This window comes from Gymnoscopelus braueri (genome assembly GCF_963280865.1).
Source record: "Gymnoscopelus braueri genome assembly, chromosome: 24".
Lineage (NCBI taxonomy): Eukaryota > Metazoa > Chordata > Actinopteri > Myctophiformes > Myctophidae > Gymnoscopelus > Gymnoscopelus braueri.
In genome coordinates, this window is record NC_137626.1 from 26983579 (window position 1) to 27010164 (window position 26586).

General features: G+C 42.3%; 1 protein-coding gene across 3 annotated transcripts; it reads left to right on the top strand.

Annotated features, from left to right (window-relative positions):
* The first annotated feature begins 8 nt into the window (after nucleotides 1-8).
* On the top strand, nucleotides 9-26043 carry obsl1a (obscurin like cytoskeletal adaptor 1a). 3 transcript variants are annotated; one of them, XM_080422851.1, is made up of 25 exons: nucleotides 9-514; nucleotides 2427-3740; nucleotides 6399-6668; nucleotides 7834-8094; nucleotides 8699-9004; nucleotides 9482-9748; nucleotides 10324-10599; nucleotides 12651-12765; nucleotides 13074-13234; nucleotides 13854-14129; nucleotides 14659-14934; nucleotides 15756-16031; nucleotides 16638-16916; nucleotides 17324-17599; nucleotides 17962-18231; nucleotides 18342-18608; nucleotides 19184-19453; nucleotides 20065-20331; nucleotides 21604-21870; nucleotides 22622-22734; nucleotides 23036-23189; nucleotides 24025-24186; nucleotides 24378-24482; nucleotides 24612-24878; nucleotides 25306-26043. In XM_080422851.1, exons 2-25 carry the CDS (start codon nucleotides 2510-2512, stop codon nucleotides 25581-25583), a joined length of 6690 nt encoding a protein of 2229 aa, XP_080278977.1. In that variant the 5' UTR covers nucleotides 9-514; nucleotides 2427-2509; the 3' UTR covers nucleotides 25584-26043. The 3 variants fall into 3 exon arrangements, with proteins under 3 accessions (XP_080278977.1, XP_080278978.1, XP_080278979.1); XM_080422852.1 differs by having other exon boundaries at nucleotides 9-313; XM_080422853.1 differs by lacking the exon at nucleotides 9-514 and adding an exon at nucleotides 1421-1531.
* Nucleotides 26044-26586: the final 543 nt, after the last annotated feature.

The window sequence follows — 26586 nt, forward strand, 5'->3', positions numbered from 1 at the left end:
GCCAGGCCACCACTGGACTAACTGACACAAATATCAAGCATTCAGAATAAATGAACGTGGTCCATTTCCCGGTGACTCTCTACCATCACTAACCAATGCTAAAACCAAAGGGGACACGACCAAGACGAACTGAGGAGGAACCAAAGCTTTGGCTCGAAGTTGTGAATGGAGGTTTTTAAGTTTTATTTTGTAACTTTGATATTGACTGATTGAGTCCTGTCATACTATGTAACAGAGACAATATACAGGACTGGATGACGTGAACCCACCGCAGCGAAATTCTTCAGGAAGGACACAGGAGTTAAGAGTCTTGGTACGGTACGACACAGGCGGCGGATGCTCTCCATTTTGAGTAGTTCTGAGAATCACTTCACACAAGGGGCAAAGGTCACTAACGGAAATTCAACTAAGCAGACGGGCATCATAAATCTACTTGAACTTGTTGATCTTCAGCAGAGTCTGTAGCACCATACTGTCAATGTAATGTTCTAAACAGGACACAGACGATTCACTGGTAAGCTCAGCCTATGAATTCAATTAACAACAATTTCCAAAGTATATTCACTAGACATGATTGTAAAATCAAATATCACAATGCTTTTGACCAAATACCTTGATATCAATAATGCAAAGATATTTGACTATTGGTTAGTAATGTGGATCTACTATAATTAGAGGGTCTATTTAGGTATAAATAGAGGATGTGGGAAATATGAGCAGCTTGCAAAATTGTGGTAATTGTGCTACCAGCTGTAGCTAGTCAATGTTTTCTACCCTATGGGTTTGTTTACATTCTAAATATCACTGTCCCAAATAAACACATGAAAATACTTAAGTTAAGTTTGGAATCCATCAAGATTGGAATCCATCAGGGGCTTGATTAAATAGTTTCCTGGCCTATGCATCTTCTGTGAAATGCTGGTGTGTCATTACCATTGGCTACATCAAACAAACAGCTCCTAAAGCAAAGCTAAACCCACATTGATGAAGTGCATAGTTAAAAACTACTGTACTACAAACCTTATGAAAACATGCCTATAACTGAATCATATCGAACAACAAAATACACATATTGTTGACATATTGGTTACACAAATGTCTGAAACTTAAACCTATGGAAATAACGGGATAGGAACTTCAAGGCTTGATTTATCTTCTAAGTCAGTCGTTCAAACTATTTCATGTCAAGAACCCCCAAATTGATATTTGACCACAGACCTCCATTTGAAAATATTTTGTGCCAGGGACTCCCATAAGAGAACAATTGTCAACTTTTCGCAATTCCCCCAACGTGTTGTATTAAGACACGCTGTGAGCTTGTAGACTCGTCCCTTTTTGAATTGCCAATTTCCATCTTCTTTTCTTAGTCTGTGTCTCATTGGTAGGCTGTGGACATTTCAGACTGGCTACCAATGACATCCTCGATGGGGATTCGAAACTAATAGAAACTACAGCCTACAGCATGCTGAAATAGAAGCATTGCTCACATGAATAAAACTGAACTGAACACAGCCCTCCCCTGAGACACAGAGTGAGTACACAGAAATGGTGCTGTGTATGTGTGAGATGGGTTGAAAATGGGTGAAGTGGTCCTTTAAGTCTTTCAACTGTTCCTCATTTTGCTCTGGACCCCCTAGATCCCACTCAAGTTCTAAATCCTATCAACATCAGGACAGCCATCAGGGAGGATACAGTAGCTACTGTAGTAGCATGCGCCAGACGGTGCCGGTAGATCTGCCATTTCCACCAAATGTTCGCCTATTTTTGCAGAATGTTTGCATATCATGCTACTGTATACCCAGAATCGGGACTCTAGCATCCATGTGGTTGAACAATAGTAGTACAGTGTTCCATAGCAATTAGGTTTTACTGACTGCAGGTGTGATGTCGCGCTGAGATTGTGACACATGCCGTGTCTTTTCCTGGACACACTGCTGTATAAATACACTCTTCAATGAGTAACAGCACCAGCTGTTGAAGACTTGTCAACATAGACTGGATGCTCAGAGCTCTGTGTGTTCACTTAACATTAGCTGCGGTGACTGGCATTTTAAGACATTTGAATAACTTGGAAACTGTGTCATTCAGTTCACCCCCTGCGATCCAAATACCTTGATGGGAGTCATTTTGGAATAGATTGTCTGCTCTCTTTCCCAAATTAGACACTTTGTCATGTGACCGCGATGCCAGCTGGCTAAGACTACTGTAAACTTGAGGAGACATAAACAGACAGAGGACAACGCATTCATGGAAAAGGAGATTATTAGAACAATAGTTGAGCCAATAGCTTATGTTCTCCGTTTCAAAACTTGAGATTCTGAAATGATGACTTTGTTTACATGTGTGAATTATCTATAAACGTTAAATTTGTATGGCAACATAAGTAAACTTTCTTTTTCTTTTTTCTCTTGCTATATCTACCCAAGACAACTGGGACTTTCAGAGGAGATTCCAGATAAAGCTTTTTTCATCCTTCAAAAACTAGAAAGAGCTCGAAAAGGCCAGCGTCATGGACATCTTTGGGGGTGCCCCGCGTGTATTGGGCTATCCACGTCCTGTGGTGGCACAGTGGAGTGAGACTGTCACTCTGAAGTGCCAGATAGGTGGTGACCCACGTCCAGATGTGATCTGGGAGCGCAAGAACGTTCAGATTTCGACTGAAGGACGCTACAGACTCTCAGAGGACGGAAAGGCTTACTTGCTGACCATCGCCGGAGTGACCCCGGAGGACGCCGGCCAGTACACCTGCAAGGCTAGAAATAGCATAGGAGAAACCTATGCCGCAGCCACCCTAAAAGTGGAAGGGGAAGCCCCGAGTGAGGAAGGGGAACAAAGGCATACAGGGGTCAACGGCGTGAAGCAGCCGACAGACGAAAATGGAGAACTCGGAGGACAAGTTAACGGCCATGCTGAAGTGCACCAGAATGCACCTTTGAACCAAAATGGTGAAACCTTGAATGGTATACTTCGCGAACATCAGAATGGAGAATCGGGGAAATGTAATGGCGACGTAGGTGAGAGACGGCAGCCTCAACGGGAGGAAGACCTGCCGTCGGCCGATAAGCCTCGATTCCTAATCAAGCCTCTGTCCTTGCGAGTGGATCGGGGAGAGGATGCCGCCTTCTCGTGCAAACTCTGGGGTACGCCCCTGCCCGAGGTCGACTGGGAAAAAGACGGCAAGAAGCTGAACGACATATTCGAGAGCACCCACTTCAGCGTCGGCAAACAAGAGGGGGGCTGGGTCCAGCTCAAGATCTTCCGCACACGCATGCCCGACAAAGGCGTCTACACCTGCAAGGCTGTCAACTGCCATGGCGAGGCGCTAGCCGGCGCCGTTCTATTGGTGGAGCCCGTTCCAGAGCGGGAGGACAGCAAGAGGACTTCAAATGGTCTACCTAGCGGCCTGATGTCACCGAAACATAGGGGAGGGAGGCACAGTTTAACAAGGTACTCGGAGGAGCCGCCCGTCAACTCGGCCCAAGTTAAAAAATTTGCGGTGGCAGAGGGCAAACATGCAAAGTTCCGCTGCTGTGTGACCGGGAAGCCAAAACCCGAGATCATCTGGAAGAAAGATGGAGTGCCTCTAGATCCCGGGAGACGTCACCTCATATTTGAGGACAGAGAGGGTTATTACACGCTGAAGGTTCTGTACAGCAAGGTGCAAGACACAGGGCTTTATGTCTGTGCAGCATCAAACGCCCTGGGAAACACTCTCAGCGCTGTTCACCTGTCTGTCAAAGGTAGGCCTCGCCTTCTTTTTTAGAAAACCATAGATTTTCATAATCTCATAATTTTAGTTAGTATCATTTTTATTAACAAACAGTTTTGATCACAAAAAAAGATTTCCAATCTTTTCAAAAGTGGCAACTACTCTGTACTTAAAGATTACATTATGAGCAAATTTTTATTATTTAAAAACAGTTTAGCTGCAACCTACATGACTGGTGGTGAGGATTCTATATCTTTAAAAAAAGGTGTGAGGTATCTTACGTTGTTGGTTGATGAATGTAACTGTCACTGGCAAAATCCTATTTTATAGAGACATTAAAAAGACATTAAAGACAGGAAAAAAAACACAGGCAATGAGTAATGACATGTGATTAAATCAATGACAGAGTTTTAGTTGATCATAGTCATTAACTGACATGTTCCCATGTAATTCTATTGTATTATCTTTTCTTACTTAAAGGTAGGGTACGTTTTTTGTTAAAAGATTCAACGTTTTTCAGGCCAAGGACCCCTTAGCCGAGAGAGATGAAGCAGGGACCCCCACTACATTTTGTATAAAATGATGTTACAAATTAAACTTTTTCATAGATTTCATTACACTTTATGTATTCTCAATTCTTAGTATACACTTGACCTTTGGCTCTGTAGTTGGTCTGCTCTTTTTCCCTTTATGCCAAACCTCTTTGCTGAAAATAGCCGATCAACAAGCTCACAATGCCTTGTGTGCTTGGAGATCGGCTATTTTTGGGGAATGTTCCCCCAGAATAGGGATGCTAGGGTTCAAGTGGTTAATGTAAAAAGATAATAATAGTTCCTATCTCACAAAGATTTGGCAGCCCCCCCTGAAGTAACTGAGGGCCCCCTAGAGATCCCGGACCTCCTGTTGAAGACCCCTGCTATAGCGTGTTTGTTCAGTAACAGGGATCTCCCTGTCTCTCCAGCTCTTGAATAAACAGAAAATACATTTTCAGGTGGGTTGCCAATTTCTGCCAATCAGGAGAGATTACCCATTTATCATCTTCAATTTTATAGTGGCCCAGTCCCATGTCACTTCCAATTGCGGTTGTTTAATCTGTATCCTGTGTGAGTTCTCTCTCCTTATTAGATAAAATTGCTATCACAACCTGAAAATGCATGTTCTGTTTAATAAAGAGCTGGAGATACATGGAGACTCTTGTTACTGAACAAACACTCTATAGCAATGAGTACTATCAGAATATAGAGCCATTGAACACTTATTTTATTTCAAGAATTAAAAATTCAAGGTAAAAATGCAGCAATTGAAAGGAACTATATTTCCAGTCATATTAAAAGTCAGCCCAACAGCTGTATTAGAGAAATACAGTAATTTCAGATAAAATATATGGCATAGTGACTTTCAAAAGGATGAATTTCAATCTGATTGACCTATACCTAACTTTAAAGTCTCAACATGAATGGCAGTGAATGACATTTAATAATGTACAGTATGCTACTAAAGTATACACTGACTGCATACACTTACTGAATGTACACAACATATTTTGAAGACCGGGGCAATCTCTGCTAATGGCTATACAGTAAATCAAAATGAGACTGCTATGGTCCTTTAAGTCCCAAGCTGCATCTGTCATCAATCGCTCTGTATGGACAGTAGAAATGGCCCACAGACGTCATGTTTCTAACTGCTAATCATTTTCTCCTAATCCCATCATAATGGAAGGGATAAGTCTAGGGTCACATAGCTCTTTCATAGAAAACACTTTGCCAACTGGCAGCATCAGCTGTATTAGGTTTGTCTCACATTTTGATCTTTAATTATAGAGCTCGAGTCCAGCTTAACCACTTTAACCCTGGCATGTCATCAGGTGAAAACAAAAAACAAATGCGGCAAATTTAGTTGTGAGCTTGTAGATCGTCTTTTTTCAAAAATAATGTTGACATTTTTGGTGGTTAAGTGGTTAGAGGAAATGTAGCGTTGATGTGTAGTATTCGAGACTCACAATGGAGGGCCAAAGGTCAAAGATCCAGGGTTTCATTTCCACAATGAGAACGTATAGTATTATTCAAAATATATCACATTATTATTTTAGTTGCTGCACATTTAGATATTCAAGCATCAATCTTATTGCCAATATTAAGTTAGCTCCCCACTCCTGTATCAATGAAGTAAAGCAGACAGGCATAGTCAACAACTATTCCAATTCTCCTTGTATCGTCAACGCCTCTTGCCTCCCAATTGTGACCCTTCACTCTACACAAGCACGCGTGTCTCTGTATATTTTTAGTACCTGAATCATGGGCTATGGTATGGCAGCTAGAAAGCACAGGCTGCCTGTAAGGCTTAGGCTAGACTATCATTTTCGTTTGTTGTTAATCATTCTCTTTTTGTTTGTCTTTTTCAAGATATTTCATATTTTCTAGAAAAGCTATGTCTGTAAATGGAGAGTAATGGTGATCTGACAGTGGAAAATGGGCAGTTTTTATAAAAACAAAATTGTTGAATTTGTTTTAGCCTCAGCACAAGCCAAACCCTAGCTGGCCTACATTACGTGAGAAAAAAAAAAATCACCCCGGCCAAGCACAAACATACAGAAGTCATATTAAACATCAACTCTAGTATGTACATGGCCTGCTTAGTTAGCACACTTAAAAGTTATTGCCACTTAACTTTAGTCTCTGGTCTCCAGGCCCAGCGGTGCGGTTCAGGCGTCCTCTAAAAGACATGGAGGTGAGGGAGAGAGATGCAGCCATACTGGAGTGCGAGGTGCCTGAGGACTCCATGCCCATCTCCTGGTATCTGGAGGACCAGAGGTTGATGCCCAGCAGTAAATACGCGATGGAGCAGAAGGGGGGCAAACGCAGACTCACAATCCACGACGTCGGGGCAGACGACGACGGGGTATACCTGTGTGAGATGCCGGATGGTGGAAAGAGTATTGCAGAGCTGGCTGTGAAAGGTATGCTGAGGTCAAACTGTATTGTTAGAAGCACTATCTCATTTCGACAAACCGATATTGCCACTGAGACATTTACTATAGGGCTAGCAGTGGCGGCCATTTTCTGGTTCCACTCAAAAATAGTCCATGCATTTTTCCCATAGAGATTTCCAAAAATATTTTCATAAATGATTTTAAGCCTAGAATCAAGCCATCCAGGCTCCTGGTGAATCATGACCATAAAACATTTTATTCTTTGTAAAAAAAGTTTTAATATTTAATTATATGATATACTATATTTAATAATTACCCTTTGTTTCGCGGTTTTCTTTTTTTTCCTTCACAGAATCAAATGTTTTATGGTCATGATTCACCAGGAACATGGATGGCTTGATTCTAGGCTTAAAATAATTGATAGAAATATTTTTGGAAATCTCTATGGGAAAATGCATGCTTTTTTTTTGTGGAACCAGAAAATGGCCGCCACTGCTATGCCCTATTGCCAGCTGCAATTGGTGGCATGTACATGATTACGCCTATATTTTGATATTCCATGCAACTGGGGAGTAACTAACTACCTTTACTCAAGTACTGTCTTAAAGTATAATTTTTGGTACTTTTACCTTTATTTGCATTATTTTATACTTTATTCTTATACTCCACAGCACCTCAGAGGCAAATTGTATTTTTTACAACTACGTATTATTTATTAATGATTTGATAGCTTTAGCTACTTTGCAGATTTAGTTACAAATACTAATTTAAACATATACATTATGTATTATTATAGTTTAAGCTGCCAAGCAGCACATAAACTAATTAAAATCAGCCACACTTTAAGCAGCTGCAACATTAAAGTGATGAACAAATTAATTAAGCAGCTGCAACATTAAAGTGATGAACAAATTAATGCACTACTAATATATCCAATAATACGATAGTGAAATAGGCCGTTCTGCATAATGAGTACTGTGTGAGGGGGCCGTGCTTTTTCAATTATGTTTTTCATTTATTTTTTATAATTTTTGGGGTAAAATAATAAATGAAAAAAAGGAATTGAAAAAAACACAGCCCCTCACTTATTTGAGGGACAATATCAGTCACCAGAACCAAAATACGGTAGTTTTCAATGATGGTTAAAATGGAGTATGAAGTTACTAGACAACTGTATTGTATTATATTCTAGGTACCATTGTTCGCAAACTTCCCCGCAAGCTGGAGGTTATGGAGGGGGAGAACGCTGCTTTCTGTGTTGAGGTGGAACATGACGACATGGAGATCAACTGGTACAAAGACGGTTTGCCGCTTCACGAGTCGCACCAGACGATCCTGAAGTCCTTTGGGAAAACCCACATCCTGGTGTTTGTCAACGTGGCCCATCATGACACGGGGGTCGTCACTTTTGTGGCAGGAAGGTCAAAGACGTCCTCGCGGCTTAAAGTGAAAGGTAAGAAATAGGAACCAGAGATATTAACACTTTCAACCTGATGTCCCAATTTTGGTCATGTTAAAAGGGCAAGACAGGTCAACTACCTGTTCATTTTACTATTTGAAGATCCAGATACGCGGATCCAGCCCGGGTTTTCTTCCTAATACAATTAGCGAAATCAACAGGAAGTTGACATTTTTATTAAAAAAATAAACAGTACTGGGTTTGGTGATGTTCTATATTGTCTGAAACAACTTTGTTTATGTTCGTTTACGTGCTAAAAGAGTCATGACTTCGAGTCTAGTTGTTGTATGACCAATAGGGATTACGCGGTTTAATCTCTACAATCACAGGCAATGTTAGCAGTAAATGAAATGTCTATACATTGGTCTTTTTTGTTTGTGTTTCTGTGAACAAAATAACTCGAGAACAGATGAACAGATTTTCATTAAGTTATAAAAATGTTACCTCCTCTCCTCCAGTTTATTGGTCCGATTTTTTCTTCTTTCTTCAGCACCTTTTTTCCCCCTGTAATCTCTCAGTTAAAGGATAGTTCATCTGACCACTTTGCTCACATTATTCCTTCTTTTCCCTATCCTTCCACAATTTATTTTCTCACCAGCTGCAAGACACAGTCCCCCTACCTGCCCTGTGGGGATCAAAATGGACATAGACGGTCCCAACGGTGCCCTCCTCACCTGGGTACCTGCCCCGGCCACCCAGACCACCACGCGCTCCATCTTCGTGGTGGAGAGGCAGGAGGTGGGCTCCCAGGAGTGGCAGAAGTGCTTCACATCAGAGACCGCCACCTCAACAGAGGTGACCGGTGACAGCGTGCCGTGTGAGGGGAACTTCCGCTTCAGAGTGTGCTGCATCAACAAGTATGGGCGAAGTGGTCACGTGGAGTTCCCCAAGGTTGTCCATCTGGGTGAGTCAAACAAGAATGTGGGTTTTTAGATGGAAATATCAGTCTGTCGGTAGGTCCATGCAACACCTTGGTCCCAAAGAGGGTTAACGACGGTGACCCCATGACCTTTCCTCTAGCACCACCCTGAGGCCAAAACGTTCACTTGCACACAAGATATCTCAATTTAATGGATCCATTTCCATGAAGCAGAACTTCTCTTTTTTGCATCTATGAGTTTGGGACAGCATGGCTGATTGCGTTATTTAGAGGCATGTTTACTGTTCAACATAAGTGTCCACAAATCACGGGTGGATCACTATGCTGATGCTAAATGAAAATTCTCTTACACTGTGTAAACAGACTTGAATGGTTCATGGAGAGACCAGGTGCCTCGTATTGTTTATTTTCCAATCCACACTCTAACCTATTCGTCAGAACACAAACCATTGTCTCTTCTTTATTACTTAGATCTTTCTTGTTCATACTCTCATTCATTAGCACCTGGGCCCAAGATCCGCAGCCAACTCCAAGGCTGTGAGGTCACAGAGGGAGAAGACGCCCGTTTCTCCATTGAACTCTCGGCCTCTATGGCCGGAACATGGTTCCTGAACAGCACGCAGCTGCAGAACGGCGGGCGGTACTGCGTCAAGCACTGCCAGACGCTGCATTCCTTGTCTATCCGCGACACTTGCACCACAGACAACGCAGCCGAGGTCACGTTTATAGCCAACGGCGTCCGGGATTCAGCCGTCCTCAAGGTTCAACGTAGGTGTAAACACAGTTTATTTAATTAATTACTATTACATGGTATGGTATGTGAAGAGGCAAATTGATTGTTAAGTGAAACACTTAATGACCTTACTCTATTGAATTAACCTTCTAGTTATCTCAAAAAGTATTTTTAGCGGCAATACTGTGTATATATTGTGTTAGTACAGCGAGTCTCAACCTTTGGGCCGGGGCCCACTGGTGGGCCGTGAGGATATTGCACGTTGGCCCGCAAATAATTAAGATTATAATGATGATATAACATTAATATAAAAAATATAATGTAAAAAGAAAAGGGTATTTTTTCATTAAAACCTTGAAAAATGTGTGTTCATTGTGCTAGTATAGTTTCATTGTTCCAAGCTGCAACACAATCGATTGACTGACCATTAAAATAAACATGCTCTGAAAATGCACACGTCCCACCCATCTGACCGCCAAAAGGCTGCGGGTGGGCCACGAACACTTTCCAGATTTTCAAGTGGGCCCCTGATCCAGAAAAGGTTGAGAACCACTGTATTAGCAGGTACAATGAGTTGTTAATTTCAGCTCTTCCTCTGTTTCCTACCAAGCTGCTGAGGTGAAGTTCAGCCCGCTGTCAGAGCAGGACGGCAACAAAAAGGTGGACCTGGGCGAGCCCATCGTCCTCTACTGTGAAGTCTCCCACCCCACCGCCATAGTGCGCTGGTGCAAAGACGGGGAGGAGCTCCAGATAGCCAACGGACTCAACGTCCAGTCAGAGGGGAACATGAGGAGGATTGTGATCCATTCAGCTGAGGCGTCACACTCGGGACTGTATACCTGTGAAAGTACAAGTGATGTCATCGAATTCAAAGTGGAAGTTGCAGGTATGTGTGTGTGTGTGTGTGTGTGTGTGTGTGTGTGTGTGTGTGTGTGTGTGTGTGTGTGTGTGTGTGTGTGTGTGTGTGTGGGGGGGGGGGGTTATATTATGAATAACCCACATCCTATACTGAACATCATGCTATCACAACCATCCTACAACCCACCATAATGACAATGTCAATTTAAAATCGTCATTGCAAAATGCCACAGATGCAGTAGACTTAATTTATTTTGGACTTAATGAAATTAGTAAAATAATAGGTTTGTACTCTTCAAATATTTAGATGATCGCTTAACCACTTAAGCCCTGTATAATTTGTCATACTACGAATAACGAAAATGTCTGATCTACAAGGTCAAAACGCGTCACATTGTGGCATGTTATGAGCTTGTAGATCTGCTGTTTTGGCTATTTGTTTTAAAGTTCTTGTTTTCTTTTCTTTATTACTTTTTTTGCAATAGTTTTAATAAAGCATGTTTTTTAAGTCAAATCTTCACCTACAATGGCATGCCCAAAATAGAGACGCCTGGGCTAAAGTGGTTAAACTTGTTTAAAGTCCATTTCGACCTCGAGTCCAATTTCAAAATGAGCTGTACATTGAAAATGCCATTTCTAAACTCTCATCTAAACTCTCATCTGCCACACTAACCAACTCCAAACGCTCATAGCGGCTCCGGTCAAGTTCTACGAGATCCCAGAGGATGAACGGACCAAATCCGCAGAGGAGGGTGAACCCATAGCTCTCCAGTGCTATCTCACAGACCCGTGCGGCCAGGTGTACTGGTACAAAGACAGCGAGCAGGTCTTCAACCATCCAGGCGTAGACCTGCTGGAGGAAGGGCATAGAAGGACACTGATTATCCAATCAGCTGTTTGGTCTCACTCGGGCGTGTACACGTGTGTAACGGCCGACGATTTCGCTACGTTTCAGGTCGAGGTCAAAGGTGATAAAGCTGAAGACTCGTCGTGTTCTTAACCAGACTAGTGTTTTAACCAAACATAAATCAGGGGTTTTGGTTAATCGCTTGTTATCAGGGTCGATGTTGTTGTTTTTTACTGTTGAATGCATGAACATTGTGTTTCTATCTAATTGCCTCCTTGTCTTGCAGCTTGTTATTTAAATTGTATTTAATTTACTCACTTTGATCATCTATTGCAACTGTATGTTGTATGTTTATTCTGAATGTGTTCTTTACTCACAACATTCCTTGTGGTCATGATGAATGTGTGTTTTTGCAGAGTTCCAGTTTAAAACAACTAAGGGAATATTCAGGGTGCCAAGTGGTGCAGACATTTAGTGCACTGGCCATATGGTCAAAAACTACCACTAACAAATGGTCACTAGCAACAGAAGCTCACTTCTGTGTGTGTGTGTGTGTGTGTGTGTGTGTGTGTGTGTGTGTGTGTGTGTGTGTGTGTGTGTGTGTGTGTGTACACTTTTATTTCTATACTTGTGAGAGCCAAATGTCCCCACAAGTATAGTAGAGTTTGAGAAGAGTTTGAGTCCTCACAACACAAATGTTTTTTTATGGTTAATTGATTTGGGGAGATAGGCTTACAATTTGTAAAAGATTCAGGTTAGGATTGACATTTAGAGGTTAGGTGTAGGGGTTAAGGTTGTAATTGTGCCAGAAAGCTTGTAGATCGGCTATTTTCGGCTTTAAGGTTATAATTAAATCAACATCCTAAAATGTTGATATCCTCACAAGTATATAGTAATGTGTGTGTGTGTGTGTGTGTGTGTGTGTGTGTGTGTGTGTGTGTGTGTGTGTGTGTGTGTGTGTGTGAGAGAGTGTGAGTGTGAGTGTGAGTGTGTGTGTGTGTGTGTGTGTGTGTGTGTGTGTGTGTGTGTGTGTGTTAGCCTACATTTTAGGACTTTTAGGTGTCAGGTGGCTGGGATTTGCCACAAAGACAACAACATGCGTGCCCGAAATGTAACACAAACACTTTTCTAACACTTTCAGGAGACAAAGTTGTCCCCCCCACCACCCTATCATTCCTCACCTCCAGTTGCTTACACAACGTTTGTCCCTCTCGCCTTCTTTCCCCCATCAGGACCTGTGGTGGAGTTCACTCCCATTCCGGAAGAGGACCTTCATAAGAGTGCCATGGAGCTGGACCCTGTGGTTCTCTACTGTCAGGTCTCTAGAGAGGATGCTGCGACTGTGTGGTATGACAAACACATACACACGTACTGAACTTGCACACAGGCATTGGACCATTGGCAACATTTTTCACTTTTCCCAAAGCTGTTTAATTACCATTTTTGTGAACTCCAACATAATTAATACAGCTGTGGGTGGAGTGTGGGGGGAGTGACTAATAAATATAAAATAAAGTAGTTAAGTAAATTCTCATCACAACTGAAGTTCTGAACTAACCAAATCTCATAATTGATTAATACATTTACCTAGAAGTCGAAACATAAAATATTGTGTTAAAAGTTTATAATTTCCTATTCACTATGGCGTTCCACAGGTATAAGGACGGCTGTGAGATCCAGCCCAGTGACAACATCACCCTGCAGGCAGAGGGCACCATGAGGAGGTTGATCATCCGTTCTTCAGACGTCTCAGATGCTGGCATCTACACCTGCAAGGCTGGCAACAACGACATGGCATTCACTGTCAACATCAGAGGTCATTTGTTAAAACACATCAGCTAGCAACACATATCTAAATGATGGACACATTTAGCTTACATAGTTCAAGGTTCAAGGTTGTTCTTTATTGTTACATTTTGTGTACAGGTACATAAGAGTAACACTTATTTTTGTTCGGCTTCCTTCAGACAATGAAATTTAAAGAAAGAGTGCAAATTTCTTTTTTAAAAGAGAACATCAGCGTATGTACACGTGCATATGATCATGGTATATTATATACACCAACAGCATTTTTTTCATTAGGTACCACATTACTTTAAGTAAACAACTTCACAGTATCTTCTTAATACAGCAGTTTAGGTAGGAACAGTTCAAGCATGTTAAAGTGCAACAAAAGGACAGGAGAGGGGAGGTGAGAGGGATGGGGGGGGGTGTTAGTGCTTCCTTTTGTCCTGGTTTATCAATAATAATAATAAACTACCGTATTTGCAGTGTTGGGCAGTAACTAGTACTGTAGCCTCGATAGCTCAATTCTTTAAGTAGTTTGCTGAACACTATTTGTTTAGTATGTTCCATGCATAGAATGCAAATTGTATTATGGCAGAGAAAACAAACTCATGAATGTGCATATTTGTACCTCTTAAATACAATTGCAGAGCCTCCAGTCATGATTGTGGAGCCCAAGCAGGACGTGGTCATGGAGCGTTGCATTTCAGAGGAGATCAGCCTGCAGTGTGAGCTCTCTCGTTCCAGCGGCAAGGTCCACTGGTACAAGGACGGCCAAGTGCTGGAGGAGAGCGACGGTAAAGTCCGAGTGACGTCCGAGGGGCCGTACAGGAGACTGACCGTCCTCTGTGCAACTGTAGAAGACTCTGGAGAATATGTCTGTGACACAGATGGAGATTCTGTCTTCTTCCAGCTTACCATTACAGGTAGGATGAAGAGTTTCAGAAAGTACAATATAATAGGGGTGGTGCAATAGCTAATCGAACTAATCAATTATAATTTTTGGGGAAAGCATCTCATCTTTTTCTCTTTTTTATTTTCCAATAAAATTGCAGCTCAAGCTCACAATGTGCTGCAATGTGCAACACATTGCATTGCATTACACAGTTGCATGACGAAGTATAAAACAGGGCTTAAGTGGTTAATCAGACTAATTGATTTAGTCCATATGAAAGATATGATTTTTTTCCGCGTCAGTTCGTTGATATAAAACAAATACATAGTTCCCAATTATTAGATTAATCGAAAAACTAATCAATGGAATAACCAAATAATCGATAGTTGCAGTATAATAAGGAAAGTAAGGTGCCTTTCTGGTCTATACTTTATGTAATGGAGTGGCCCTGTCAGCTCATAAGCCAGAGCAGAGAGAGAACAGTACACACACACAGATGAAAGTCGTTCTATTTTCCTAAACACTAATAACAATTCTACGCACCCATCTTTCTGCATCAGAACCTCCAATCCGAATCATCTCCCCTGAAGAGTCTGAAGTGGAGCTGACCCAGTCGGCTTCTGAGCGGCTGGAGCTCAGCTGCGAGATCTCCCAGCCAGACGCCTCTGTCCGCTGGTACAAGGACGGCCTGGAAGTGGAGGAGAGCTCCTGTCTCATCCTGGAGGAGGAAGGTGCCGTACGGCGGCTCGTCATCCCCATGACAACGGCGGACGACACTGGGGAGTATGTGTGTGACACCGAGGATGACTCTGTGGCCTTCCTTGTGACTATTTCAGGTAAGGGACCCTGGGGTGTGATTGATGGATCGTTCCTCGCCAGCCACCAGGATTTGAAGATAGACTGTCAAATTAAAAGGAGCAAAGTGATTGTTTTACACCCCAAAATAATAATAAAATAAGACATGTTTTGGACACATTTTAAAATGTTTTCAAAATTGAATGTCATTTAAAAAAAAAAAACAGTCCTGGACCGTTGGCGTCGCGGTCCAGGCACCTAGGCTCAATGTAGCCTGACAGCGTGTCGTGGGTAAAAGTCCCGTTCCCGAAGGAGTTTGCTGCATTTCACTCATCTCTCTCCCCCCATTTCCTGTCAGCCTACTGTCCTATCAAATTAAGGCATAAAAGTCCAAAAAGAAATCTTAAAAAAAAAAAAAACATTTCAGAAAATAGCAGATCTACAAGCTCACAACGCATCGTGAAGCTACGGATTGTGAGCTTGTAGATCGGTCACTTTTGCTATTCGTCATACGATGAAGTACATAAGGCTTATGGGCTTAAGTGGGTAAATACTGTACACTCGCCTTACAGACAGACGGCTAGCCTCTTTCAGAGCCATGCTGTAAAAAGTGCTATATAAATAAAGCTTGACAGAGTACTAGTTGTGTGCACCTGGATAATTCATTGGTAAAAGTACCGTACATTGCATTACTATTGTGCATTATTTCTAACAAAAGGTCATAAACGAGGTTATACCTCGTTTATGACCTATGAAGTATATTATATACTGTACTATCGACAGTGACTCTTACAATGATTTCTATCTTTCGTTTATTATTATGACCATAAGATCCTGCACTTTGTCACCTTCCTTGTTTTAGATCTTCCCGTGACGCTTACCCGTCCCAAAACTGTGTCAGATGACATGGTGCATTTGGCCGGTGATCCCATGGTGTTGGAGATCGAGGTGTCCCGGCCCAATGCAGAGGTGACATGGTGGGTGGATGGAAGACAGGTGGAGGAGAGCAGCAATGTGACCATGACGGAGGACGGACTCATCCGTCGGCTGACCATCCACTCTACCACAGCCGGGGATTCTGGGAAATACACCTGCGATGCTGCCGACGATAAGGTCGAGTTCCAAGTCAACGTTTCAGGTAAGGAAATGTGTGATGTAGGAATGTTTAAGATTTAATTAAGATTTTCCTTTTTGCCGTTCTTTAAATTCAGCTTAAGTTATTTGCTATAAGTTATAATTGGTGCTACAATTAATAGTGTTGCAACCGTAGTTTAAAGAAGCCCTTCACCCATTTTTTACCTTATCTTCGTATAATTGGTCCTCACTAATGCTCATAATAAAATGGCACAATTTCCGTCTGCTCACTCTTTGCCTCACTGTTGGACTGGAAACTTGATTACTGTACCAATAACATCATCGATGAGGATTTTGAGCTTATAGAAATTACAGCCGTTCTTTCCTGGAAAATGTGCATGCTGAAATAGAATTTTTTTTTTTTTTTTTTTTTTAACACACACACACACACACACACACACACACGCACGCACGCACGCACGCACGCACGCACGCACGCACGCACGCACGCAGACTGCTAGCCTCTCTCGGCCACACCGTAATAAAAAGGTTCAATCAGTTGTGGTCTAATGATATTAACATTACAGTTAACATAATTCATGACAGTTATCCATTAGATATTCTAGATCATCATGTAATGATTTAACATTTTCCACTTTTGTATCATCAGAGCCTCCGGTGAAGATCGTTGGGAAGGCAGACCTGAAAACAGACCTGAAGGTGCTGGTTTCTGCCGATATTGAATTGGAATGTGAGCTGTCCAGGGCCAACACCGCCAGAACTAAATGGTACAAAGATGGCCAACGTGTTGAGGATGACGAGAGGTTCTGCGAGGAGGAGGAAGGGACGTTCCGCTCACTGATCATCCTCAACGCTGAACTGGGAGACTCGGGAGAGTACCTGTTGGACGTTGGCGATGATAACATCACCTTCCACGTTACCGTAGAAGGTAAACTGATTCAGCCAGTGGTGATTTTACATCTTCTTGTGGCTTGTAAACAGAGTAGACATTTATTTATACTTTGACTTAAGACTTGTTCTGAAACACATTGTACAGTGTTTAATGTTTGGATCATGGATTAATGTAAACTTTAGTTTTTGATGGACATAGTCTTGAGAAAGAAAGAGAGAGTGAGAGAGGGAGAGGTTTTTTAACAATGTTTTTTACACAGACTGCAGGGGGTGTGTGCAGATAGATGTATGATACATATGTATTTTATTTTATTACTGTATATAGCGTCTTAAAGCAGGGCAGCACCAACGAAAGTGTATGACAATAACAATCGATCGGTGTTGATTAAATTGGACTAGGCTAAATAATGTGCATACGGTCCTAAAAACTCTCTTATCTCCCAGAGCCCCCGGTAGCCATCGTGGGTAACTCAGACGACGCCGAATACCAGGAGATGATGGCAGGTGAAGATCTGATCTTGGCCTGTGAGGTTTCGCGTGCCAACGCTCCCGTCCAGTGGTACTGCAACGACACACTGCTGACCAGCGACTCTCGTATCACCATCGAAAGCCACGGCACTCTTAGAAGGATCATGATCTGTAACGTCCACTCCTCGGACTCCGGCCAGTACGTGTGCGATGCAGTGGATGACAAGATGATGAGCATGGTTAGGATTCAAGGTACTGAGCTTGGGGTTGAGGAGACAAAGTTTCATTCAAATACGGTTCCCGGTACGAAAGTAAAAGTCCTATTGAATATTACTGGAATTACTGGCCATCCTGAACCCTTTACTTACAGACGGTAATATAATCTGATTTGATTTAATCTGGGACTATAATTTTTTGGATGTAATGTCGATTTGATCAATTGAACAATGAAATATTGTTATTGAAATATATGTATATATATTTTTTTACCTAGAATGCATATAGAGCATTTTGAAATTAAACCCTTCAGAGAAACTGGAAATTAAATAATTTGTTTCTAATAACAAGGTTAAGCCAAATGGTGATTGGACTCTCTCTTTCCCTATTCGTCACAGAGCATCCAGTCACCTTTGTGAACAAGCAAGAGGACGTGGTGGTGACCGGGTATGAGGCGGAGAGCGTCACCTTGACGGGAACGGTGTCCAAGGACAGTGCCCACGTGCGCTGGCTCCGAGACTGGACGGAAGTCGAGGGGGAGCGCTTCCACACGAGCATGGTGGGCCACACACGCACGCTGACCATCGACCCGCTGAGGCGCTCCGACGCTGGAGAGTACACCTGCGACGTCAACACCGACAGCATCCACTTCAGCCTGTTGGTCAAAGGTAAGATTCATTTACAACCAGCCTGAGGACGTCAGGGCAGCAAGGTCATGTTCATCTTTTAACACAGTACAGTAGACTATTAACATCTGCTTCGATCACTTACGTCACAGAGATGAGGATCAAGTTTGTGAAGCCGCTTCAAGACACGATGGCCCACGCCGACGGAATGGTGACCCTCCGCTGCGACGTGTGCAAGCCCAAGGCCGACGTACAGTGGCTGCGGAACGGCGTGGAGGTGGTGCCGAGCAGGCGCTTCACTATCCGCGCGGACGGAGTGGAGAGGAGTCTGACCATCCACCGTCTGACCAAGGAGGACGCCGGGGAATATGCCTGCGAGTCTAGAGACGACAGGACCGTGGCCAAATTGAGAGTGGAGTGTAAGTGAAGAGATGCACTTTAAAATCAAATGAAATTAAACAAAACTACAAAAGGTGTGCTCAGTAGAGAATACATCTCCACCAGATGGCATGCCCTACAGTACCTACCTCCATCTTTCTGGGAAAAGTGATGACGATGCTTTTTACTTGGTGGTTAGGACAACGGATGGCCTACTTGCAGCGTGTACAAGACACTAGGCACTGACCGGTGTAATTTCATAATAAAGATTATCTCCCCCCCATTACCTTTAGCCTGGCGGAGATAATACAATAAAATGTGTTTCAAGCACATAAAATAAAATGGGAGGATACAAAATTGAAAACCGTGTATTTTCAAAACTCGTATATGAAAGAAAATATGTTTTTAGAGCTTACAAGACTGTACAGAGAGACGGGTATTCTGGCGGAGAAAAACAGCCTGAATCAAACCAGGAATGTTGTGATTGCATGGTCAACGCACCTCAGAAAATGTGCCTCAATACATATCTTAACGTGATCCATCCTTCCCTTTATTCTTCCAAAATGTTTCCCACCCTTCTGTTCACCTTCCTACTGTGCACCTGGTTTTCTCACAGTGCCTCGGGTGGTGGAGTTCCTCACAGAGCTCCACAACACCACCGTTCTGGAGGGAGAGGACGCTACCTTCAAGTGCGTGGTCTCCCCCGACGACGTCCAGCTACTGTGGCTCATGGACAACGAGCCCATCTCCCTCTGCGACCGTTTCCAGGTGTCGCAGAATGGCCTGTGCCACACGCTGGTGATCAGGAAGTGTCAGTTGGTGGACAACTCCAAAATCACAGCCGAGGCGGAGGGGACAGTGAGCAAGGCCAGCCTCAAAGTGCAAGGTGAGTGAGAGAGAACGTATATAAGGGATGATTTACAGCGAGACAGTCATTATCATTGCAAAACAAGGACAATCCCTTGTTTTGAGATTTGGATTTTGACTAGTTCAAAACAAAACAAAAAACAGTATTGGAATGATATCCATTCTGTGATCATAAGAAGTATCTCAGCAATATAAGTTTGATTAATCAAATAATGTCTTTAACACCCCAAATCCAAATCTGATCCAGTCGGATACACGCTGGGCAAGACCTTGCTGGTTGAGTGTCTAAACGGAAGTACCGGAATTTCGCGGAAGTACCGCCCAAGGAAATGACGTTGACGCTTTACAAATCCGTTTACGTTCTTCGTGAATGAAACGAGTGTTGTGATTGGTCGAAAAATATAGTTTCCGGGGGAAATGCGTACGACGGAAGTTCCACCCCTATAGACACTCTCTGCTTTAGGTCGTGACCTAAGAGAAGTGGCTTGAGACAAGCTTGGAAATGCAAGCAGTCTCAGTCTTCTACCATAAAGAGATATCAGAAGTTATGTACGCCAATATTTGTTTTCTAAAATAAACTAAAATGTGTGATTATTTACATTTCTCCACCCCATCTCTGTTCTGAATCAGAGGCTCAGGTCATGTTCACCAAGAAGATGGACGCCGTCATGGCGGAGGAGTTTGGCGACGCCACCCTGGAGACCGAGGTGAGCCTGGAGACGGGCGAGGTGCAGTGGATGAGACAAGGCGTGGTCATCCAGCCTGGACCCCGACACGCGCTGGGGCAGGACGGCTGCAAGCGCACCCTGAGCATCTGCAACCTGACCCTGTCCGACAGGGGCACCTACCGCTGTGAAACCCTGCACGACCGCACGCAAGTCAAGCTCAACGTAGAACGTAAGCGAGCGTGTACAGTCGCACAAAGAGGAGAAATAGATGTTAGATGTCTGAAAACACTTTCAGCATCACAGAAGGACTCTTACTTTGAAACGTTCATTTGTCTTTTTTTTCCCACTGACACATTTATACATTACACTGCATTTTGTGGTTTGTGTTCAAGTGCTCCTCATGTACGTAACAGGATAGGTGGGCACCAACGAAGAGTGGGCAGGCACCTCTGTTACATTGGCTATTTTTTCCAAAATGTTAAAAAATTTAATATTTGGATAATGTTTTAAGTAAAGTATACATGATTACTACATGCTTAAACGTTCGACAATTAAGGTCTGATATTTCTACAATTGATACAAAACCTGTATAACGGTATCCAGTCATTTTGGGGAATAAACAAGAAGTTGAAGGATAAAATTAAGTCTGATAATGATGTACCGTGCATGTTCACATCATGTATACTTTACTTAAGACCACATATTTTTTTCTTTTCATTTTGGACATTATTGCCAATTTTACATTGAGGTGGACAACTATTGTCCTCCTGACCAGCCAGTTCTTCCATTATACAGTAGCTGGGACTCACTATTTAGCATGAGACACAAACAGATACTAAAAATAGTATCTAAAGCTTGCTGGTGAAAGGGTGCGATGCTGTTATACAATAGTGTATTGAGTGATGCTGGGACTAAAAGGGATCATGGACCTAGGTGTGGGGTACTTTTTGCCACATGTCAGAAGCAGCTGCTGTGTAGAGGCTATACTTGAATGTCCCCTGATTGTCCTTTGTAACATAATCAACAACAGACTCAACACTGTTACTGTGTATTACTGTGCAACTCAGGCTTTTGCTGGGGCTTTATCTGATGAAAGTTATAGATGCAACAAATCTAAATAATCCCTTAAAGCTGCAATCCATACCTTTTTCTGTGTAAATGAAACATTATTTTAACCAATCCGTATGGTAGACTAAGTTAATACATCATAACTAACAACTGTGGGTGTTCTCCCCTGCAGGCTTTACGTCTTAGCTCAGCAGTAGACATTTAGATTCTTGTGTGGGAGACCCACATTTAAATCCCCGAACTGAGGAGACAACATTTAAAGGGTGTTAAATCTGACTCTCTATTAAATGGAATTTGATTTTCCAAGTCACGTCCTTCAATTTTCACCAGACATTTCAGTCACGAGTCTGCTCCTCAGAATCCAGGTTTAATTTACATTATTGAAATGTAAATGTGTAGCTCATCTCTCTCTCTGCATTCTTTCTGCCCCCAGCTCGTAATATCTCCATCCGCAAGGGCCTCCACGACACGGAGACGTTTGAGCATGAGACGGCATCCTTCGAGGTGGAGCTCTCCCATGCTGACGTAGAGGGGGTGTGGCAGAAGGACGGAATCCGGATCAAACCCAACAACCAGTGGCGAGTGAGCGTCAACGGACTCACGCACGGTCTCACCCTCCCCAACCTCACCCTGGAGGACACGGGTACCATCGTCTTCTCCGGCGAGGGCGTCCGCTCCACCGCCAGACTCACCGTTAAAGGTACCATACCGGCAGAGGTTTCTACTTTCAGGTTTATTCATTTGAGCACGAAACCACAAGAAGAGCACATGTAAAATGAGAGACCTGCTACCTTTAAACTTTGTGGTATCGAGTGCATTACACAAAGTTTTCATATAAAAAGGTGCCAAATAATCCCAAAGTTAAAGCCTCACTATGTAACTTTTTATGAATAAAATGTAATTGTGTCCAAACTGTATGGTAGAGTATGTTAATACAATATAACTTATACAATTGGGGTGGTTGTATTTTGTCTCCCTGCTCTTCTATTGAGACATTTAGATGGATGTCAAAGGTCATGTCTCACCTACACACAGGATCTGACATAAAGTTTGACCTGATGATCAAGATTCAATGTATCCCCTGAACAAGCAGGCCGACTATTAGCTCAATGGCAAAAATGTCAGCACTTGAGCAGGAAACCAGGTTAAAATCCGGGGTAGAAGAGGAAAGTTACATTGTTACAAGTTACAGTGCAGCTTCAAAGGTTCAGAAAGTGAACTTTAAGTTTCGGAGTTCCAAAATGTCATTTAAAAAAAGTTAACGATCTATGGTAACTTGTTTAGAGCCATGGAGTTATTACTGTTTAATAAAAAAAAATACACTAAACTACTAAAATAGTAAAATAAAAATACCAGTAATATCAACAAATAGGTCACCCTGATTCACAGTGGAGACCAACAGCATAACAGAACCATGTTTGACTGTCATTGATTGATTGACTGATCGACAGAGACACCGGTGACGATCCTAAGAAAGCTGGCTGACGTGCGTGTGGAGGAGGGTTCGCAGACCACCCTGGAGTGTGAGTTCTCCAGGCCACACTTGGAGGTCAAGTGGCTCAAGGTAGAAACAAAATTAAGCTTCTTTCCTCTTTACAGACCACAGTAGCTGGTGAATGTCAAAACCAATTAGCCATTTTCATTATTTTACATCATTATCACCCTGCTCATCATGCAAAACAAGAAGTTCTCATAACCTGACCTACTGTAGGCTCATTTTTAAAGTTGTTTGTTTGTTTTCTAGCCAATGCTGTATATTGTATTGTTACACCAGGATTCTCCTCTACTGTCCAACCACACTGAAGTATTTAGATCCTATTAATCCTACGGCATGTCTACCTGTTCATTCTGTTGTGGGAACATAGACAGGAGTGGAGATGAAACCAGGGAAGAACTGCAGAATCTACTCCATGGGGCGAAAGCGCTTCTGTCAGATCCTGGAGAGCAGCGTGTCCGACTCCGGCACCTACACATGTGACATGGGAGAGATGAGCACTTCCTGTTCCCTGGAGGTTTACGGTATGCAGCATAAGCATATCAAAAAGTGGAGGATCACACTCGGAAACTAAATGTTTTATTTTATTGCTCCATATGACTCAATGGCAGACGTTTCGACTAACCAGCCTTCATCAGGGATCAGTTCTTCAGTGGTTTCTAAGTGCGACTCTCTGCTTTTTTATTTGTTGAGCAGTTTGTTAGGACAACGCACCAGAGTGGGCGTAGCGCGGTGGTAACACGTTTGTTAATGCATCATAAGCATTATATTATAATTCACAGAGATCTGCAGATGTCTGACTAATTGGATATTGTTCATTTAACATCTAACAGAAAAAGATATCTTTGTGAAACCACCAACATTGTGTATTATATGGGACATTTGTGTATGGGACAATTTTATATCTTAACATTTATCCCATCACTATTATGTTCATGGTATTACTTATATGTTACTTATAGCTTTTATGCTGCATGTTGATTGAAAAACAAGTAACTGAAAGTTCAGTTGTACTTACTGTGTTTTACTGTAGCACCACCTAGTGGTTATAAGGAGGAGATGACATCCAAGAACAATTCCTTATAGAAAATGATTAGTGGTTTCTATTTTTGTAGTAGGAAAATAAAGACTTGTTACAAAATGTACCAACTCTTCTAAAGTAATTCACAGCACAAACCAGGATAATACTTAAGATTCATTGACAAAAAGTTGGAATCGACTGCATCATCCATCCATATATCCAGAGACATCCAATTATGAACTCTTCAAGCATACATACCTCCATGGGAGGCTGTGTGTTTTACACAGCTCGCCCAGGCCCCCAGTTCACCTGATGGAATCCCATTGTGTGTTTCACAGAACATCAATTGGAGCTTGTCAAACATCTGGAGGATCTGTTCGTGCAGGAAGACCACAATGCCGTCTTCATGTGTGAGGTGTCCCTGGAGGATGTGACAGGGGAGTGGTACAAGGATGGACACAAGATACGGCCCACCAGCACCATTAAGATCCGCACTGAAGGTAGAGAACGCAACCACTCCAGTTGTTCACTGGCACCAGGTGGTTTACTGGTTATGGGAATTAATTAGTTAAGGCAGATTCTGTTTGGAGAAACTTCAGAGCACAGAAAAGTAATTAAGATTACGAATATACAAATGTGTATACATTTTTGTAATTTAGCAGAATTTCAAAACTGTGATTTTCTCCCCCAGGGACCAAGCACTTCCTTCTGATGTGCAACGTCAAGGCTGAGGACTCCGGTGATATCCGCTTTGTGGCCAAAGATGTTGAATCCACAGCCTACCTTGAGATAGAAGGTAAACAGGCTTTCCACCGCAACACTTTTCTGTGTCAACAGGGTTATTTAATGAAACCATATCCTAATGAGACTAATAAAAAACCCTAAATTCACCTAAATCTACTTTTCTACATTATTTGTGTCCAAGAGCGCCCGGTGTCCATTGTGAAACCCCTGCGTGACCGGACGGCCCTTGAGAAGCACCGTGTCATCATGGAGTGCACCGCGTCCTCAGCTCGCTGTGACGTCACCTGGTACAAGGATGGGGAGGAACTGGTCTCCTCGGACCGGCTGGAGATCCTCGCCGACGGCTGCTCACACAAACTGGTGATTCAGCAGGTGGCAGTAGAGGACGAGGGCACGTATACCATCGAGGTTGGCGAGCACAAGTCCAAAGCCAAGCTATTGGTGGAAGGTCAGTATATATATATATATATATATATCATACAGATTTGTTTGATACTGTGATATAACACTGCTGCTGAACAAATACATGATCAATGTATTTAAAGGCCCAATCTGGGATCGTTTTGAACACACACATTTGTAACTCGCATATATTCTTCAAGTTTCATTTGTAGATGTAAAATATGCCTACTCCATGAATCTAATCACAGTTCTATTTTACTGTAATGTTTTATTATGTTTATAAACATTATAAATGTACAGTAAACAATGTATTAACATTACAGCTTCAAAATACAATTTCTAAATAATTTATCAGTAGAATAAAAACAAAACGTTTGGTTTTGGGGCTAATTATTTCTTTATATTTGGAACACTGATTTGGCCTTTACTACCAGCATGTCTATCTTAAAATTATACATGTTTTCCCCTCACAGCCCAAGCCCTTCTGATGGTCCAAGAGCTTGAGGATGTGGAAGTGACAGAACCAGATGCGGCGTGCTTCCAGTGCAAAGTGTCCGTGGACATCAGCAAGGCCCCCATTTGGACCCTGAACGGGGAGGCCCTACAGTCGGGCCCAGGGGTCCGCATCGAGAACAAAGGGACAGTCCACAAACTCACACTGAAAAACACCAGTGTGGACATGAGTGGAACAGTTCGATTTACCACGGGCAAGGCTAAAAGCACTGCCTCTCTGTGCGTGAAGAGAGAGTAGATGACTCGGGAAGGAGCAAAAGAAAGTGACTTTGTGAGAAAGAGAAAGTGACTTTGTAAATGTGAATTACTTACTGTAATGCACGTTCCTTACAGCTTGTCTACAGCTAGTGGTTGTGGAGGAAACATCCGAAGTCAGCGTTGATTTCAAACGGACAGTATTCAGCAAGGTGAGATATTCTGATTGGATTGAAGTCATGTAATGGAAGGGTTCTACGGCATAGAAACTTTCACTAATACAGTTCCTCTGGTGGACAATAACTTTACATTCTGATGTTCTCCGGAACAAAACAATTAAAAATAAATAAATATGATAAAAGTAGCAGCGTTTTATTCCATAAGATAACTCTGGTCTATTTTGAAGATTGCACTGCACATGACAGCGCATTTTGGAGGAGTCTGTAAAGTTGTACATGTACTGTACAGTATGTAGCTTGGGAATTGAATAGATTGGACACATTGAAAAATATTTGTGGCCTTCCAGCCCAAATTCTATGTATCGATAGTAAGCTACTATGAGTGCAGTTTGTGAACACATTAAGCCACAAAAATCACAATGTGGTCAGTTGTGAAGCTACTATACAGACTGGCTGCTTGTGTGAATGTCTTAGTATGGTGACGGTCTATGCATCATTTGGTCGAATGGAAATAGTAGTCTTTGAACATTACATACTTCACCTAACAGAAGCGCTTCACAAGCACAATTTTAGAGTGAGATACATATTTCAGAACATTTTTGCATGCATAGATTTTCAGCTACGATCAAAAATCCTTCATGAGTTTCAATATTAATTCAAAGGCATAGACTTCTGTTTCATGACATCATATCGTAATTCCATGAGCTGTGATTGGTTTACACAAACCTTGTTCTAGATGTTAAAATACATATATAAATATACACAGTACATGATAGTATAGTGTAGTATTTATAGTATATAAATGGAATTATATTGCTCTTTGTCTATGTTTGGAAGGTTTTTCATAAGACAAAGATGTTACAAATA